At 45.6% G+C, this 15,740-nt stretch overlaps 1 protein-coding gene across 1 annotated transcript in view; it reads right to left on the bottom strand.

Annotated features, from left to right (window-relative positions):
• LOC135908556 (neprilysin-1-like) overlaps nt 1-15,740 on the bottom strand; it is a 72,545-nt gene that overhangs the window by 34,712 nt on the left and 22,093 nt on the right. Inside the window, exons 4-10 of the mRNA XM_065440339.2 lie at nt 15,630-15,740; nt 14,238-14,327; nt 9,222-9,421; nt 8,162-8,356; nt 6,159-6,245; nt 4,240-4,370; nt 1,042-1,267 (exon numbers count right to left, since the gene is read on the bottom strand). The exon at nt 15,630-15,740 is cut by the window's right edge and continues 51 nt beyond it. Coding sequence (XP_065296411.1) covers nt 1,042-1,267; nt 4,240-4,370; nt 6,159-6,245; nt 8,162-8,356; nt 9,222-9,421; nt 14,238-14,327; nt 15,630-15,740 — 1,040 coding nt within the window. The remainder of the gene's footprint in view (nt 1-1,041; nt 1,268-4,239; nt 4,371-6,158; nt 6,246-8,161; nt 8,357-9,221; nt 9,422-14,237; nt 14,328-15,629) is intronic.

The following is a 15,740-nucleotide window of genomic DNA, read 5'->3' as shown; positions in this document are numbered from 1 at the left end:
TTGTCTCCATGTTACGGCGTCTTCACGTGAGAGGGTCTTGTGTAGAGGTGGGTATTGTCGTCTGTTCAATCTGTGGTGTTGTAGTACGGCGTTGTATTGTAAAGGTACGGGTTCCATGGATGCGTCCGTATCCCTCTCTTGTGGCGCCCGGGAGGCACGAGCTCGGGCTACAGCGTGCGCACGCTGATTTCCACGGAGGGACTCGTGTCCTGGAGTCCACACTACTTCAACGTCCGGGAATGCGGAGGCCTGTTTGAGGAGTCGGTGGGCGATTGAAGATATTCGACCTCTCGCGTAGCTACGGTTGGCACGGTTGGCACGGGCTGCTGTGGCGTTGTCGCTCGTGTCGGTTGATTTGCCATAGTGGCGGCAGGTAGATGACGTCCGCTGCGAAGTTCCGTGATTGCACCCTGCCCCTTCCACCAAAATGTTGCAGGAAGAGACAGGGCCACGAGTGTAAAATAATGTATATTTACAACTGATGTATATGGCGTTCAGGCAACTGCCAGACTTCGTCTTCCTCTAGTCCAATTCAACTTCTTCCTTCCCTTCACCATAACAATATTGACAAGCGTGCGTTTAATATCGCGACTGTACCGGGTTTCGCACCACATGCAGCGAATACGTGACTACCCGGTCATGCAGTAAGATGCGCAGCCCGTCACCAGCCGACGTGAGTCACGCGATTGCAAATTACACTGTCTCCGGCATCGGCACATCTTACTCGGCGAGGAGCAGACCGAAAAGACGCGCCAAAGCCTCTGGGGAAGGCAAAGAAAACTGACATTCAATAAAGACATTTCCCACTTTAAATAATCTACTTTTTTGCTGTGAGCGTGGTTAGGTACCATGCATTCGTCTATTCGTTACATAATTTCGCAGAGAACAGAGCCGCCCACCGGCATTTCTGCAGGAGTCGTACAATCGGTTAGGAAACGAACGCGGTTAGAAGACAAACGAACAAAGATTCCTGCATTTTTTTAACAAATGCAGCTTCTGCACGAAGAACCCGCATTTTTGTGACCGGGACAGACGGCTTACGTTTTGTTTGGAGCGTGCACTGAACCTCTTGATGACGTAAAGGCGACCGACGACTTCTTTCATTAAGGATGACGTAAGCTTGACGCAAGTCTTCCAGAGTGGAGGCTCCTTCTCCTGTCCTAAGGCAGCTCTATTGAAATCCAGCTTGGCGTCTCGGAATCGTTGGGAAACGTGGCTTGCCTTCGTGAGCACCGCACGCCAGCCCATGTAGTTGAACAGAGCTCGCCTGCATACAACGACGAAAAATTAAACTTGTAAAGTCTTCGTTAAAACAAAGGAAGCTGGTGGGATCACGGGTGTTGCTGAGTCACGGCTGAGCGGGGGAGGCGAGAACAGGCATTTTCTTCCCTGCTCCGATTGAGAGAGGATTAAAAATAAAGGACAAGGAAGTTAACTATGGTGGCTCCCGGTTGACTACCTTGCAAGAGGGGAAAGCGGAAAGTAAAAAAGGAAAGTAAATGTGCATACAGCCATCTATAGTCTAGATTCTTTCAAGAAGAGCATTAGTGCTTTGGCGGCCTCGTGTATATTACGTTTCTTCAGCCATGTTCCCAGGAAATTTGCTTCCGGGAACAGTCTGGCCGCCTAGCGGCTGAGACTGGTACGCATAGATTATCGTTGACATTTGATGGATCACACATAGAATATGCTCTATACTTCCCCGCATCCGCAAAAGTGGCGGGTCACTTTGTTGCTCATTCCGATGAGGAATGAATAGGCATTCGTGAATACGACGCTCGATCCCATGTTGCACACCCGAAGTTCCCTTCCATTCCTCAGCTTTTTGCAGAGTGAACACGCAACAAAACGCTCACTTGTCGCTCCGGAGTGAGCTGCGGTAATACGCGCTGTAGCTTCATTTCTTTACATTTTATTGCGATAGCAATTATATGGACACGCCAGGTCACTTCTGCCCTCGGCATCGGCTTGAGATTCCGCATAAATTGGCTCTGGACCCTTCACTATATGTAAGTCATCTCGCCACTAGGTATACACGACACCATCGTTCGGATACACTGACACCTATCTATGCTAGGACAGACAGCTATAAGTTCTCCTTCTTTCCCCGAACTATTTCTGAATGGAATTCGCTGCCCGCCCCTTACATGTGACGGTATTTTATGTAAGTTTATGTAAGTTTTTATTGTCTTGTTTTTTCTGTATAGATTGTGTTCTTCCTGTTGAATGAGCGGAGCAGGTCCTCGCATCTCAAGCTCTCTTGCCTTTGATGTGCAATTCCCTTGCCTTTTTTTCCATCGTTCTGTTTGCACCATTAATTGATTTAGGTATTGCGTTTTGATCTTTTTACTAAATGTTTCTGTGAGCAATATATCATTGTAAAGTCTATATATTTTATGAATGTATACGAACGTATCTTGTATGTCTTGTACTCAATGTCTGCCCGTCCTGCAAGGACCACAATGTGGTCTGCAGTATGTGCTAAATAAAAATAAATAAAAATAAAGTGCAAGGGCGATCAAATGTTGGCCACACGCCGTGTGCTGTATGTGCGAGGGAAACCGCACGAGGGGGAGCTGGTGACCGCGACTCAATATCGAGCACGAAAGGGAGGAAAGCGAGGAGGAAACACTCCGTCTACAGTCGCACGTAACACTCCGGGGGCACGGTTGGGGGAAAGGGGAGGTTGTTCTACTTCTGGTCGCCATATCTTGAAAGCCATCTGCGATGGATACAGAGTCCGCCGTGCGCTCTTTTCACGGCTTAGCTTGCACTAGCGCGACAGGCAGTGCGAAGGTCAATTCGCTCGCTGCTGCTGCCGCCCCTACTCACGCCAGCGTTCCTGCGTGAACAATGTCTCGAACGAAAGTGCTCCTTTTTCTTAACATAGGCTGTACGTTGTAGAGTGGCGAGATTGATACATCGCTTGCTTTAACTTTTTTTGGTACTACTGACTGGCATAATGTGCAGAAATGACAACAAGGTCTCTCGAAGTTGCCAGCCGAGGACACCGAAGTTCCCGCAAATTGTCCAGGGCAATGTTATATTTAGAAAGATTAACAAGTGTTGCACAGCATATCTTATTTACAAAAAAAATTATCTATAGTTATTTAAGCTACACGATATTTCGAAATGCAGCAACAATAACGCATTAGCACCATAAAAAATGTGTTTTTCATACTGGTCTTTTGTCGCCGTTATCTCACGCAAGAAATGCTTCAGGATCGCTCCAATGTTGATGGCGTCGCTTTCTCGGCAAGCATGTTAGGCTGTAAATGTTGTAAATAGTAAGGCGTGGAATATCACCTTCCGTACAGCTACAGAAGTCATTACTGTATCTTTTCGTAATAATTAAATTTCTTTTTTTAACCGCCGTGGTTGCTTAGTGGCTATGGTGTTGGGCTGCTAAGCACGAGGTCGCGGGATCGAATACCGGCCACGGCACGGCCGAATTTCGATGGGGGCGATATATGCGAAAACACCCGTGTAGGTGCACCGTAAAGAACCCCGGGTGGTCCAAATTTCAGTAGTTCCCTGCTAGTGCGTGCCTCCTAATAAGATCGTGGTTTCGGTACCTAAAACCCCCTAAGTTAATTTTTTTGCAACGTTATGCACATTGATTTATGTCCATATATTCTTTCTTGTTCATGGCATCAATCAGTTTTATTCCACGACCTACTGCCAAATCTGAGTAGACGTACCAAAGTCGTCTATAATTCGACGTCTACAATACGAGTTCAATTGCCATTCGGTTTATATTTGTTTCATGGCCAACATTATAGGATGAAAACAGTTATATCCTGTAGAGAGATAGAACGCGGCAAGGCTGCTCTAAACTTTTGGCAATTATCTGAACCGCTAATAGTTAGTCATGTCTGCACCTGAGTTAAAGAAGGAACTACGCTTCGAAATTTACTTTTGTTTCGGTGAGCTGCCGAGTTCCGTGGTAACATTTGAATTAGCATTCTTGTTTTTGAACACCTCGCTGTTCCCGCATCTAAAATGTTTCGTTCTCTGGCTAGCTACAGTGCCGTCTGGTGTTTTGTTTCCACGGCATTTGCATTATTAAAGTGGCGTGTTCTTTTCTCCTCTTCCTGGAAATTAAGACAATGTTCATTGGTGTAATCGATCTTCGAAGTGATTGAATTTTGTTGTCGATAAACTTATTTTATTTAGGAAATTATCCATTCGACGGACCTCTAAAATTCACTGCTATAGAGTAAAGGCACTCGCACTTACGTGTTCGCTCTCTTCAAGAAATTTGTTGTCGAGGCGAAGTAGCTCATGGCCATAATTGCTACTGGTTCGTCTTTGTTGAGCGTTATGTTCACCAGTGAAAACTCCTTGTTCAGGAGCTCCAACAGTGGCAGCTGGACAAAACAGGAACACAAATGTAAAATAGTGACTTTGAGATTCGTGTCTCGAGCTATTAACAGAGCGCGTTATAGCAAGCGCGCATAGCAGAACATTAATACCTCTCTGAACAATGTACTATAACATATTCTCCGGATAAATGCTTTCGAAGTCGAAATGGCCGCAGTACTTTCGTTACTGAAATATTTACCATCCGTCTCTCTGTTTATGAACGGTGTGCCAGTAGCTGTTCACTGGACGGAAGCTGGCAGTTCTTTTTTTTCCCCATAATATATAACGTCAAACTTCCAGTGTGGTGTTAATCATTCTATCATCCACTCATTTTGCTTCCAACCATGACCAGTCCCACTGTGCTCGCGGCGATCACCACCATAAAAACAATGTGTGCCACTCTAACACGGTCACGTGCCCCTAGTGAATTCTTCCCAGAACGTTTATCGAATTGAACAACCTACTGGCTTCTTTAGTGGATATCGGCGATTCCATTCTTTTTTAAGATTGCTTGGGTGAACATGAACCTCCGTCGCAAATTAGGTTTGGTGGTGCCATTCGCACCGATGTTCCGATCAGTAAATCTGCACTTTTGTTTGGTCGTGGCATGTTAACTGGTAATTCCTGTTACGTGTCGTGGTAGCTTAGTAGACATGGCATTGTGCTGCTGAGATCAAGGCCCCGGGTTCGGCGAAAAGCAGAAAACGCTCTTGCACTTAAATTTATGAATACGTTTAAGAACTTCAGGAATTCAAAAGTATTCTATAGTCCTGCACTTCGGCATACCTCGACATCAGATTGTGGTTTTGGCACGTAAAACACCAGATTTCTTTTTTTTTGCTTATCATTATTGTTATCAGTATTGCATCCATTATACAGTGATCTGTTCTTGCATTTTCCCCTTCCCCTTTATGATGTACATACAGGTTATTATATATAATGAATAGACGCTACAGAAGAAAAACCAAACACCGATTTCTCTAAAGGAAGATTCGTAGGTGACTAAAATTTTGTTTTTGATCATTTCTTTCAATCTATCGCTCGGAATTCTCATACTGCGCCCCACAGGTTACGTTCACAAACCCGGTTTGTAAGAGCAGTTCATAAGAAGGGGCGCTGACTGATCGAAACAGCAAAGGTATTACTAGCGTGGGCGTCAAGCTCAAAAACTAAGAGTTGCTAGAAAAGGTGCTAACTTGGTGAATTCTGTATCGTGTATTTTAGGCACTGTAGCGTTTCCTTATAGGCTGCCCGTATTTTTGTCACGTGGCTGCAGGTTTCAGTCAACCCTTCGATGACACGACTAGAGAGTGAATCGCATCTTTCAAGCACGGCAATTTTCTTCTAAATGTATAATTAAATCCCGTGACTTCATGCGTGTTCATTGCGCGTTATCTTTTTTCTTTACATTCTTTACTTGTCATAAAAGAGGGAGACAGACGAAGGCAATGTCTAACATTGAAAGAGTTTTTCATTTTTCTAACAAGTTTAATTTTAGTAATGCCTTCTTAGGAGTTCCTACTGCCTGCGCTTCCCCAGGTAGAAAGTTATTCTGAGAGCGCAAGTAAGATTGAACAAAAATTACTTAACAGAAATCTGCTTATAGTTCTGCCGCGAAGAACACAGCTAGGTTAAGCAACGTTCATCTAATGGAACAAAACACTACTGGAAGATGTCTGCATTGTCGCAGGATCTCTCTATTCTTAAAGTTTACGATGTTTTATCAAGAAAGCATTCACGATCTTTGTTCGTCATTTTTTGAAAATTGAAAAATGAACGAGCGATTTACTTACTCCGGCAAACGTCTTTTCGAGTTCGCGTATTGTTTTTCTCTTGTACATTTTCAACATGTTCCTCCTCTCCTCCTTAGAGGCGGTTCTCTGTCAAGCAAAAAATCACTCTATAAATTTCGTCAGTGTGTCCTTCGACGCCTAAAAAAATCAATGCGTTCTCTTGGTCCAGTTACACGGCGGCCTGCACATTCATTGCCGGGGCAGCGGTCGCCTATCCTGCAACACGGCTAAACCGCAGGGTTGAAGTAGCTTTTTGCGAGAGCATCAGAGTAATAGAGGGCAAAAGTTCTTCAACCTGAGGTACCAACAAGAAAAAAAAATATTAATTTCGTTGAGGCTTAGATTTACAGCCAGAGACTTAAAGATGAATGCAGATCTGCGATCGACACTTTCCAAGTGCAAATTGCAAAAACTGCGCACCGACGCACGCATGCAAGCGCTTGTGACTGAACAATATGCGTCTGCGCATTCGTATTACCGTTCATTACAGTTCTTTTTCTATATTCTAGGGTGGAATGTACTAAGCTTTTCGGTCACTAGGGCACTCTGCCATTAGAGAGACAGTCTGTTGGGCTAGTTGGCCTAACATTGTAAATTCCAAATGCAGCGCAAAAACTACACATACACATAAAGAAGACACGAAAGACACGGACAAGCGCTTTGTCCGGGCCTTTCGTGCCTTCTTTATGTGTACGTGTATTTTTTTGCGCTGTATTTGGAATTTACTCTGTCATTAGCCAGCCGCCGTCGTTAATATTATGTTCAACATCGCAGTTGGCTGCCATCTGTCTTTATAAACAGTTTTAGCGTAAAATAATTTTTTGTTGGTACGGGCCCTTATCTTTCTTTATCCCCTTTCAACTCTTTCCCAGTGAAGTGCCCCTCCGTATCCGCCAGTTCCTCTATCTCTCTCGCCCTCAGCTTCGTCGCTACATTCGTGATACGAAATATTTTTTTGTCCTTGACAGTACGCGCACGACATTCTTCTCTGCCCCGACCATCTTCCTCACTTGTTCAAATGTGCACGAAACACCTAAACGATCCCGAGAAGCAACTGTTGAAACGTATTCAATAAAAACTCGTTGCATGCATTCATCAAAAAAATACGCTTTTTTTAATTATTCGAAACAAACTAGTCACAACGGCATGCAAATATTTGTGGAGGTAGAATGTTATCTGAATGCAAAAAAAGAAGGAGGAGGAATGCAGCAACGAGAATACTACTTTGTAACTTCATAACAGCCGCAGATAGTCCGGTTCTCTCTGCTATGGCTGATACAGCAATTAAGGCGAAGGACCGAAAAGCAGGTGCATGAACACAGTGGCGTGCTCTGGTACAAGCCACAAATGCAGACACCATAGCGCAGAACTGTCATTAAAGCTAAAGCAAACGACTCACCTTCTATATATATATATATAGGTACACCCTGTGCACACTTTAACCTAACCCCTGCTGTCCTCAGTGATAAAGTACAGCTGCATCCAGCAAATGTCGCTCCGACTGATGCAAAAACTTCAGACGTCACAATAGTATTATTCAGGCTGAATTGTCAATGTTTAGGCCAAGCAGTGTCACGGTATTGCAGAGCGCAACACAAGCATAGGTGTAATCGAAAATAGCATTTTCCGGTCGTTACGCAAGGCCAGCATCGCCACCCGAACCGCGACTTCTGCGATAGTATTTAATATTACGAACGTTATTCTTGAAGCGGTCCTCATTGTCCTTTCGCTGTCAGACAGTGCACGTTGTTCGTACGAGCTCATCTGTTCCACATACGAGGGTACTCGCAGATTAAGCTTATAAAAACAAAACGAGCTACGAAATACGAGCACGTGCAAAGCAAAAAAATAAAATCAGGCACGCGCGAGAAAGTAATGCGAACAAACAGCGAACGTCATAACATTAATTGCTAGGTTATATGCTGTTCGAATGAAAAAAAATTGGAATTAGGCCTGCCGTAGAAAAAAATTAGCCAGTGTTCGTCACCACTGTGTTTTCTTACCTTGGCTAACTCGCTTTCGAAAGCGAATATTTCTTCGGTGAGGACGTTCACAGTGCCAGCCTTCAGCTTCGGGTTGATGAGGCGCAGAGCAGTTCGTATCAAAGCCTTGTAAGCTCGGACGCTTTTTCTGTAAGTCTCATTCTTCGGTTGAATTAGCTCGTTTCGTCCAATTAGTGAGAAGCTGATTTGGTCGAGCTAGGAAAAAAAAGAATAGCAAACGCAAGTTTTCGCCGAGTTGTCACAGAGATGAGGTATCACCACTGCTACACTCCCTGCGATACCGATGACTGATGATACTGAGTAGTGGCGCTGAGAGAGCGTAATATCAAATTTTGGAATTTGGTAGCCCACGGCGAAGTACATACAAACACTCTACCATTGCCTAAGACATAAACGGCCTCTCACCAGTCTCTGTTTGGGCTTTCTTTTTTTGTTTGCGCTCCTGACAACTGTATTTTCATGCAACTCTCGTCCAATAAACTGCGAGTTTACCTTCGATCAAGACACGCGCGATTCTTACGGCGGTAGTTGCCTTGTGATTGAATACCCCCACGGCAAAGTATTTAGACACTCTACCATCCACTACGACATAAAGGACCCCTCACCAGTCTCCATTAGGCATTTCAACTGCGTACCAGAAGTTCTAGAGCCCCCTCTTGGAAGCTTTTCACCACGTGACTATAACAGTGAAACAGTTAATGCGACTAGAAGCGCTCAAAAACGTAAAAGTTTTCACAGTTTTCGGGAAAAAATGTTATAATTACTAGCCACAATACGTAAATTAGAAACGTGCAATAAATTGATCAGTTAGAATCTTAATTAGTAAAAATTCCTTCAATAGTCGATGACGCGTTTTGATTTCCCGTGGAAGTAATGTCCGCCTCTCCAAGCATAATCAAGCTCAAGCAGTAGAACTGTCTTATCTGCCACCCGGCGAGCTTCAAAAAATTAAGTTTTATTCTAAAACAGCACGTGTTAATTTACAGCGTGTCTGGGGATACCCTTTTGTGAAGAGATATACGTGTCGCCTCATCGCTAGATGTTTATAAAGCGAGCTTACCCTGATGATGTTGCGCGAGAGGTCCTTCATGTCTCTTGCCACGTAGAAGTTGAAGAGGGGTGTCATTCTCGTCGTCAGCAGCACCGTTTTGTAGTCGTCGAATGGCTTCCTCTTCTGCTCACCGACGAGAGGCCACTCCGCGAAGCCCATTTCTGCTAGGATTGCTCTAAACTCCTCTAAACTTCTCCGGCCGGGGCGATCTGTTACGCAGCATCGTTACGGACTGTCAGTCACATTAACACCCTGCACTATGCGCGCGCTGTTCGTAACCGTTAACAAACCGTGTTCGCGAAGTTTTTCGATCATAAGCACTGCTTCTCGTCAACAGGCGCCAGGACTTTGTACGACACTGCATTCGGTGCGGGCACTTCTAATAACGAACCAGTCATAGCAAGACGGCTGTCAATATTATAACCCCCGCATTCAAAAACGGTCCTCCACTCGGCATTACATCTCGATTCAAAAGTAGGTAACAGCGCCGTCTCCAGACTGAAGGCGCCACGGCGCGTCAGAGCCACTCAGCTGGAGCGATATAGTATAGGGTCAAGTCGAAACTTCCCAACCCCATTGTAGGGTACCAAACCGGAGACTAATATTTGCTTAACTTCCCTGCCTTTTCTCCTCATCTTTCTCTATCTATCTATCTATCTATCTATCTATCTATCTATCTATCTATCTATCTATCTATCTATCTATCTATCTATCTATCTATCTATCTATCTATCTATCTATCTATCTATCTATCTATCTATCTATCTATCTATCTATCTATCTATCTATCTATCTATCTATCTATCTATCTATCGGGCGCGCGTGCGCGTTCCAACAGCCGTGCCGGAGCACACAGAGACTAGCGAGTGAAGGAAAGAGCATTGTGAAACATAGTTCCAGCGCACATTTGAACAAGGACGAGGCGAGAAGGACAACACAAACGCCTCACTCAGGTGTCTCACCGCCTCAAGAAGGTTGGCGACAGGTGCGGGGTGCGTGTTGTGTTTTCAGCACCGGAAAAGCTGGGACGAATGTGCCGCCTTGTAAACCAATCCCAGAAGAAACCAGCCTGCAAAATTAAGCACACCAAAGCCCTCGTTGAATGTGACGTCGGCGTTGTGTACAGTATTCCCCTCGCCTGTGGGAAATGCTATATCGGCCAAACCGGGCGCTGTCTGAATGAACGCTTGCTAGAGCATCGCAGGAATGCTATATCACTAAGTGGCGCTGGTCATTTAGCCGACCACATACGCCGTTGCTCGCACAAGCCAGCATGCGAGGCTTTTTTCGAACGAACACGCGTGTTGCGCAAAAATAGCGATCAGAAACACCGGGAAATATTTGAAGCGTGTTGTATCTCCAATGCAAACGAGAACTGTGTCAGTGCTCCTTCTGTTGCACTCGGGACAAAAGAAATTGATTATCTAAGGGCAAACGGATGTGTCGAATCAGCTAGGCAGGGCGGGACATGAACAAGATTGTACTGTGTGACGTAACTAGAAGAGAAAAAAAAAAAGAGGGAAAAGTTTCTTTTTATTTTTTGACACCTGTGATGACCTTGCCTAGACCAAGGAAATATTTTTGAGTGGTCCTGCGCAGTAGCAGTTCCCCACCCCCTCCCCCTGTGTACATAAGGCCCTGTTTCCAATGAATAAAACTCAGTTGAAGTCCGGCGTTTGTGTTGTCTTTCTCGCCTCGTCCTTGTTCAAATGTGCGCTGGAACTATGTTTCACAATGCTAATCATAACCAACTAGCCCAGCTGTCCATACTTAGCGAAGGAAAGAGCCTTGGCTCACTTCGGCATGCTGCGATTTCACCGTCAGTAAATTCACGACTCATCTTCAGGCACATGTATCCAACCCCTGGCCTGCAGCTGGGCACCGGCATGTTACACCGTCGAAGAGCATGCGTGCCTCGCAAGCCGCGCGTGGCCGTGGACAGAGCTGTACTGGCTTCTTCGGGCCAAAGCCAACGTGTGCGATTGTTCCAAATATCGCGCCACTTTCGTGGCCTGTCTACCGGAGCATGTTTAAGTTGCGCACCCAAACTGACGCAGTGCCTCGCGACAAGCGCTGGTTCCTCGGAGCGAATTTCTTTTATTGCGAAAGCAATACAGGGGCTCTATTCTCGACACGCATGGCGGCTGCACGGCCGCCATTATCCGCCATGTTTACTCTCTGATTGGCTGTCGAAAGGTCACGTGTTTTGAAATTTGTGCCGGGAAGCGGAAGTATTGCAAAATGCAATTTTGCGTTTTCATCAAGATGACGAAACGTGACGTGGTGCTGCAAATGTTATGGACTAATACATTTTTTTGGTCCTTGGCAGATATATTGTGACGTTAGCGCTTCAAAAAGAATGTGAGCGGTAGCGTGCAGAAGCCAGTGCAATGCATCTGCAATTGCGCGAATATGTGGTGGCGATTCAAGATATGCGCCATGCCAGCTTGCTGATTGGCTGAAGGAATATCTCATGAGGAGCGTCACAGGAAGGGCTGTTTCGTAAACGTCATTTTGACGATGCGTGACGTTGCGCAGGGCCGCCATTGCTGAGATTTTCCGCCATAATTTTTGCTGCGACGAGCCGCGCGAATTATGCTAATGGGCAGCCATATGCAATGGCAGCCGAGAGGAATGCGTATCGCCACATTTTCCCCGTCGTTTGGCGCCACGAAAATCTTTTGTTCATAACGCGTGCTCATAGTATTTGCATCGCTCTCGGGTGGTGTTGGCATTTGTGTTTTGGGCCATCGTTTTTTAAAAGAATGCGTAAATACGAAATAATATTGGTTGAATATAGCAAACTTTCAGCAATGTTGTCCACTTTTCACTGCTGCATTTGTATTGTAATCGAGATTAATGCCTTTTCGCACAATCAAAAGTTATGACAACGGCCTCTTTCTAACTTATAAAAAGAAATGTACGCAAGGCGGCGCCTTGAAGTTTCCTCCCGCGGTGCGAGTAACCAGCGAAATGAACAAGAGATGGCAGCGCCGGCGCTTGCGTCGCTCTAGTGGATATCTCTGGCGCGCGCAACGCTATCGGTGATATGCGGCCGTTTCTCAGCCAGCCGAGTTGGGCTGAGTCACTTGCGTTTCACGAAATAGCGATAACGTGGCCTAGAACGTGCACGCATCACGACTGGTAGGTCGCGTATGTTGTCTCAAGAAGGAAAACAAGCGCGTTGGCTCCAACATGCGATGACTCATTCCATTTTCCAGGGACACGCATCCGAGCTACTGAAGCAGACGACGGCTTGTACGCAGCAGACGACGGAAGCGAGAAGCGTTTTCGACAGAATAATCATACGCTTTGAGATAGCTGCTTTATTTTTACTGCGGAGGAAAACTGTTTTGCTTTACCGATAACGCTACATTGAGTGCCCTCATTTCAGTTCCTTAGGCGAAACGTCAAGTTGGCGTCACGTTACGTAAGCAAAACCGGGCCACCAGCGCCATTTTGTTTGCGTCGCGCCTACGTCACGCATCGAAGAAAATGGCGGAATGTCCAGAATAGCACCTCTGGTCGCACTTTCGGCCCATCGGTGGTCGTGGCGCCTCCTTACACAGCTGCGCGTCACGTGACCATGTGACATCACGCCAGACCGAGAGACGGGGCCCCAGCTCGCGGCATCGATGGTGGAGGCGAAGCCTTGCGCGCCGCTGCTGCGGCGCTACCGAGAGAGGGCGCTCGCTGGTGTGACGTCACGCTAGGAGGATAAATGGGGCTACAGCTCGGCTCCTCGCAGTGGTCGGCGCGCTGCCTAGCGCTATGTCGGATGATGTATAGCCATAAGTTTAACAAAGGGCAACCATGTCCACACCATCAGCCGAACCAAGACGCAGCCAAGGGTATTGCTTTCGCACTCTTCCAGGCTTAACCAAGCTAAGCCTTCAGCCAATTTTTTTAATACATGCCCCAAAGCGTTTACTCGCATGCGCCGGAGTGAGCGGGTTTTCACAAGCAACTTTTTGTCATAGGAGGGTTAGAAGTCACCGAACCAAACTTTATTAGTCACAATGCATTTTCATCTCAAAGTGATTGGCTCTGTTCGACTCAGTGATGTCGAGCAAGGATACCGAGTGAAGGCCCATATGTTAACATGGGGCTTAACGCTGGCAGCTAAATTAAACTTTGTAGTCACCGTTCCTCCGGTGCTGAGCGTGATTTCTGCTTCATGATTACCAGACGGTGAGGTTTACGTTGTTACGTCACTCACGTGTGCCTATCTGTTAACGCATGGTTCTTCGCCACCCGAGTTTCGCTCTTTGTACGAAATCTTCCGCAATTCGTTGCGCTCTAAAAATTATTGGCGTCAACTTTCTTTTGCGTTTCTGGAAACGTTTATGAGCTCCTCGTGCGACGGGTTCCAATCCTTCAGCGTAAATCAATCACATCATTATTTGGTTATAAAGTTATTAGCTGAATAGGCAAAACCTTTTGTCTAATGTCTACCTTAAGTCATATTACACTATAGGCATCTATCATGAAAACAATTCCGACGAAATGGCTTAAGTATCACGATCAAGATATGGCTCCATGGCAGTCAAGAGTGTCTGTATATGACAACGGTAAAAGACATGGCAGGCCCATGCATGCACCCTCGTAACAGCTTATCTCCGAGTAAACGTAGCAGGATTCAAACCCTGGGGTCTCACCGGCCAAAACACGATATCATTACGAGGCATGCCATGGTAAGGGGGACTCCAAATTAATTTTTACCACCTGGGGCTCTTTAACGAGCCCCTACATCTAAGTACACGGTTGCATTTTTCTTTTTTCTTCACCTGGGCACCACACCAATCCAGGCGCCACGGCAGAAATCGATCTCACAACCTCAGCAGCACTGCGCCATATCTACCAAGGTACCACAGCGGGTAGAAAACGTAGTAAAAACACTGAAAAATACTTAGCTGCCAGTAGCGACCACGTATTGAAAGCATTCGGAGTACAGAAACTTCCCAGTTGCAACAGCATTTGGCAATCACAACGGTGAGTAGGAAGGTAAACGATTCCGTTCCGTACCGTTGGCCACGCAAGACTTGTAGGCAATGCCAAGTTTGTCTGTGACGGTCTGCTTGAAGCCGCCACGACGCGGTATCTTGCCGAGTATTGCTGCAAGATGATTGACATGCACAGCGTTTCAGCTCTCATACGAAACAGTGACAGGTGGATGCGTCGCATAAACGCAAGCGAATATTACGTTGATGTGAAAAAACACAGGCAAAGGGGGGACGAAAGAAAAATAGCAGAGTAAATAGCAAATCATTTATTACTACTTGGAACTGCGCAGTGTGGCCACTGCCAGAGTACCAATTTGCGGCCCACTTCCCAAATTCACATGTTCATTGAAGAATCCAGCAGTTTGGATTACTGGGAGTATTTATTGTCTCTGCAGTAAAAGTGTATTTCAGTCGCAATTTATTTTGCATTTAGATGACTTTCTAGATTTTGGAGTAATTTGTCATCCTTTATATTTTGGTTGTATTTTGCGAACTTTGACTATTCGCTAATCATTTCAGTCCCCGGGGTATCAACGAATCAACATCGACTAAAAAACAAACACGTATACATTTTTTTTTTCAGAAGTACAAAAGGGAGCTAATATATTTAATCTTTCCAACCCAATGTGGTGCTCTTGCAGGAGTGGCATACGTACAAAAAGAAAGGTCAACAAGCACATGCTTACCGAAAACCACAAAATTAAAAAGTGACGTAAGTACATATGCGGAAGATGTAACTAGCTAATGCAACAAAAGAAAAGTTACAGCTATGCCAATAGTTATCAAGAAAAATTAGCTTCATAACAGCTCCCTATCCTCACGGTGAAACAAGAGGTTCATCATGCTACTTCTGGCTCATATACTCGCGCATTTGAAAGTAGCACAAAGCTCCTTCATCTCATCGATTATTTTAGCTATTATTTCTCGCCCAAATATTTCGGGTCGCGTACGGAATGCACCTCCAGCCACTCTTCGGCTTTCTTTTTCTCCGAGCCTCAGTAAATCGCCGGGATTCCTTAACGTCGCACTTAAAATATTGTCGCGTTGTCATGACGGCGTAGGATGGCACACAGTCAAAAGCGTGACTTCAAAACAGTCGGCGATCGTCGAAAATCTGCCCTGCGGATCGGAGTCGTCGGCTTTCATACACGACTCGTCCAACGTTCCAGCGAAATCGCTGGTGCACGCTTGCCTTCCAGAAAGTACTACACAAGTCGTGTTGCCCACAGAATCTTATTACAGAATGTTAGGCGAGAACATACGCAACAGGTGAAATCAACAATAACATTTGAGTAAGTTCCAAATCATGCAGGCGCCTCTTACGCCGAGTCACCTTTAAGTTGTTAGCGGGTTAAGAGAAGTACTCGGCAAAATGATAATTAAGTACACGTGCCAATATCGAGGTCACTCTCACCGCGCAGGTCCTTGGTGAGCTTTTCGTCCACTTCCTTAAAAGTCCCGTACGTAAATCTGTCGCTCGGAATGCGATTAGCCTTCTTCCATCCGCTGCACACGTATTCGTAAA

Source organism: Dermacentor albipictus, chromosome 9 (genome assembly GCF_038994185.2).
Source record: "Dermacentor albipictus isolate Rhodes 1998 colony chromosome 9, USDA_Dalb.pri_finalv2, whole genome shotgun sequence".
Taxonomy (NCBI): domain Eukaryota; kingdom Metazoa; phylum Arthropoda; class Arachnida; order Ixodida; family Ixodidae; genus Dermacentor; species Dermacentor albipictus.
The sequence above is the reverse complement of the archived record's forward strand: the minus strand, read 5'-3'. Positions and strand labels throughout refer to the sequence as shown.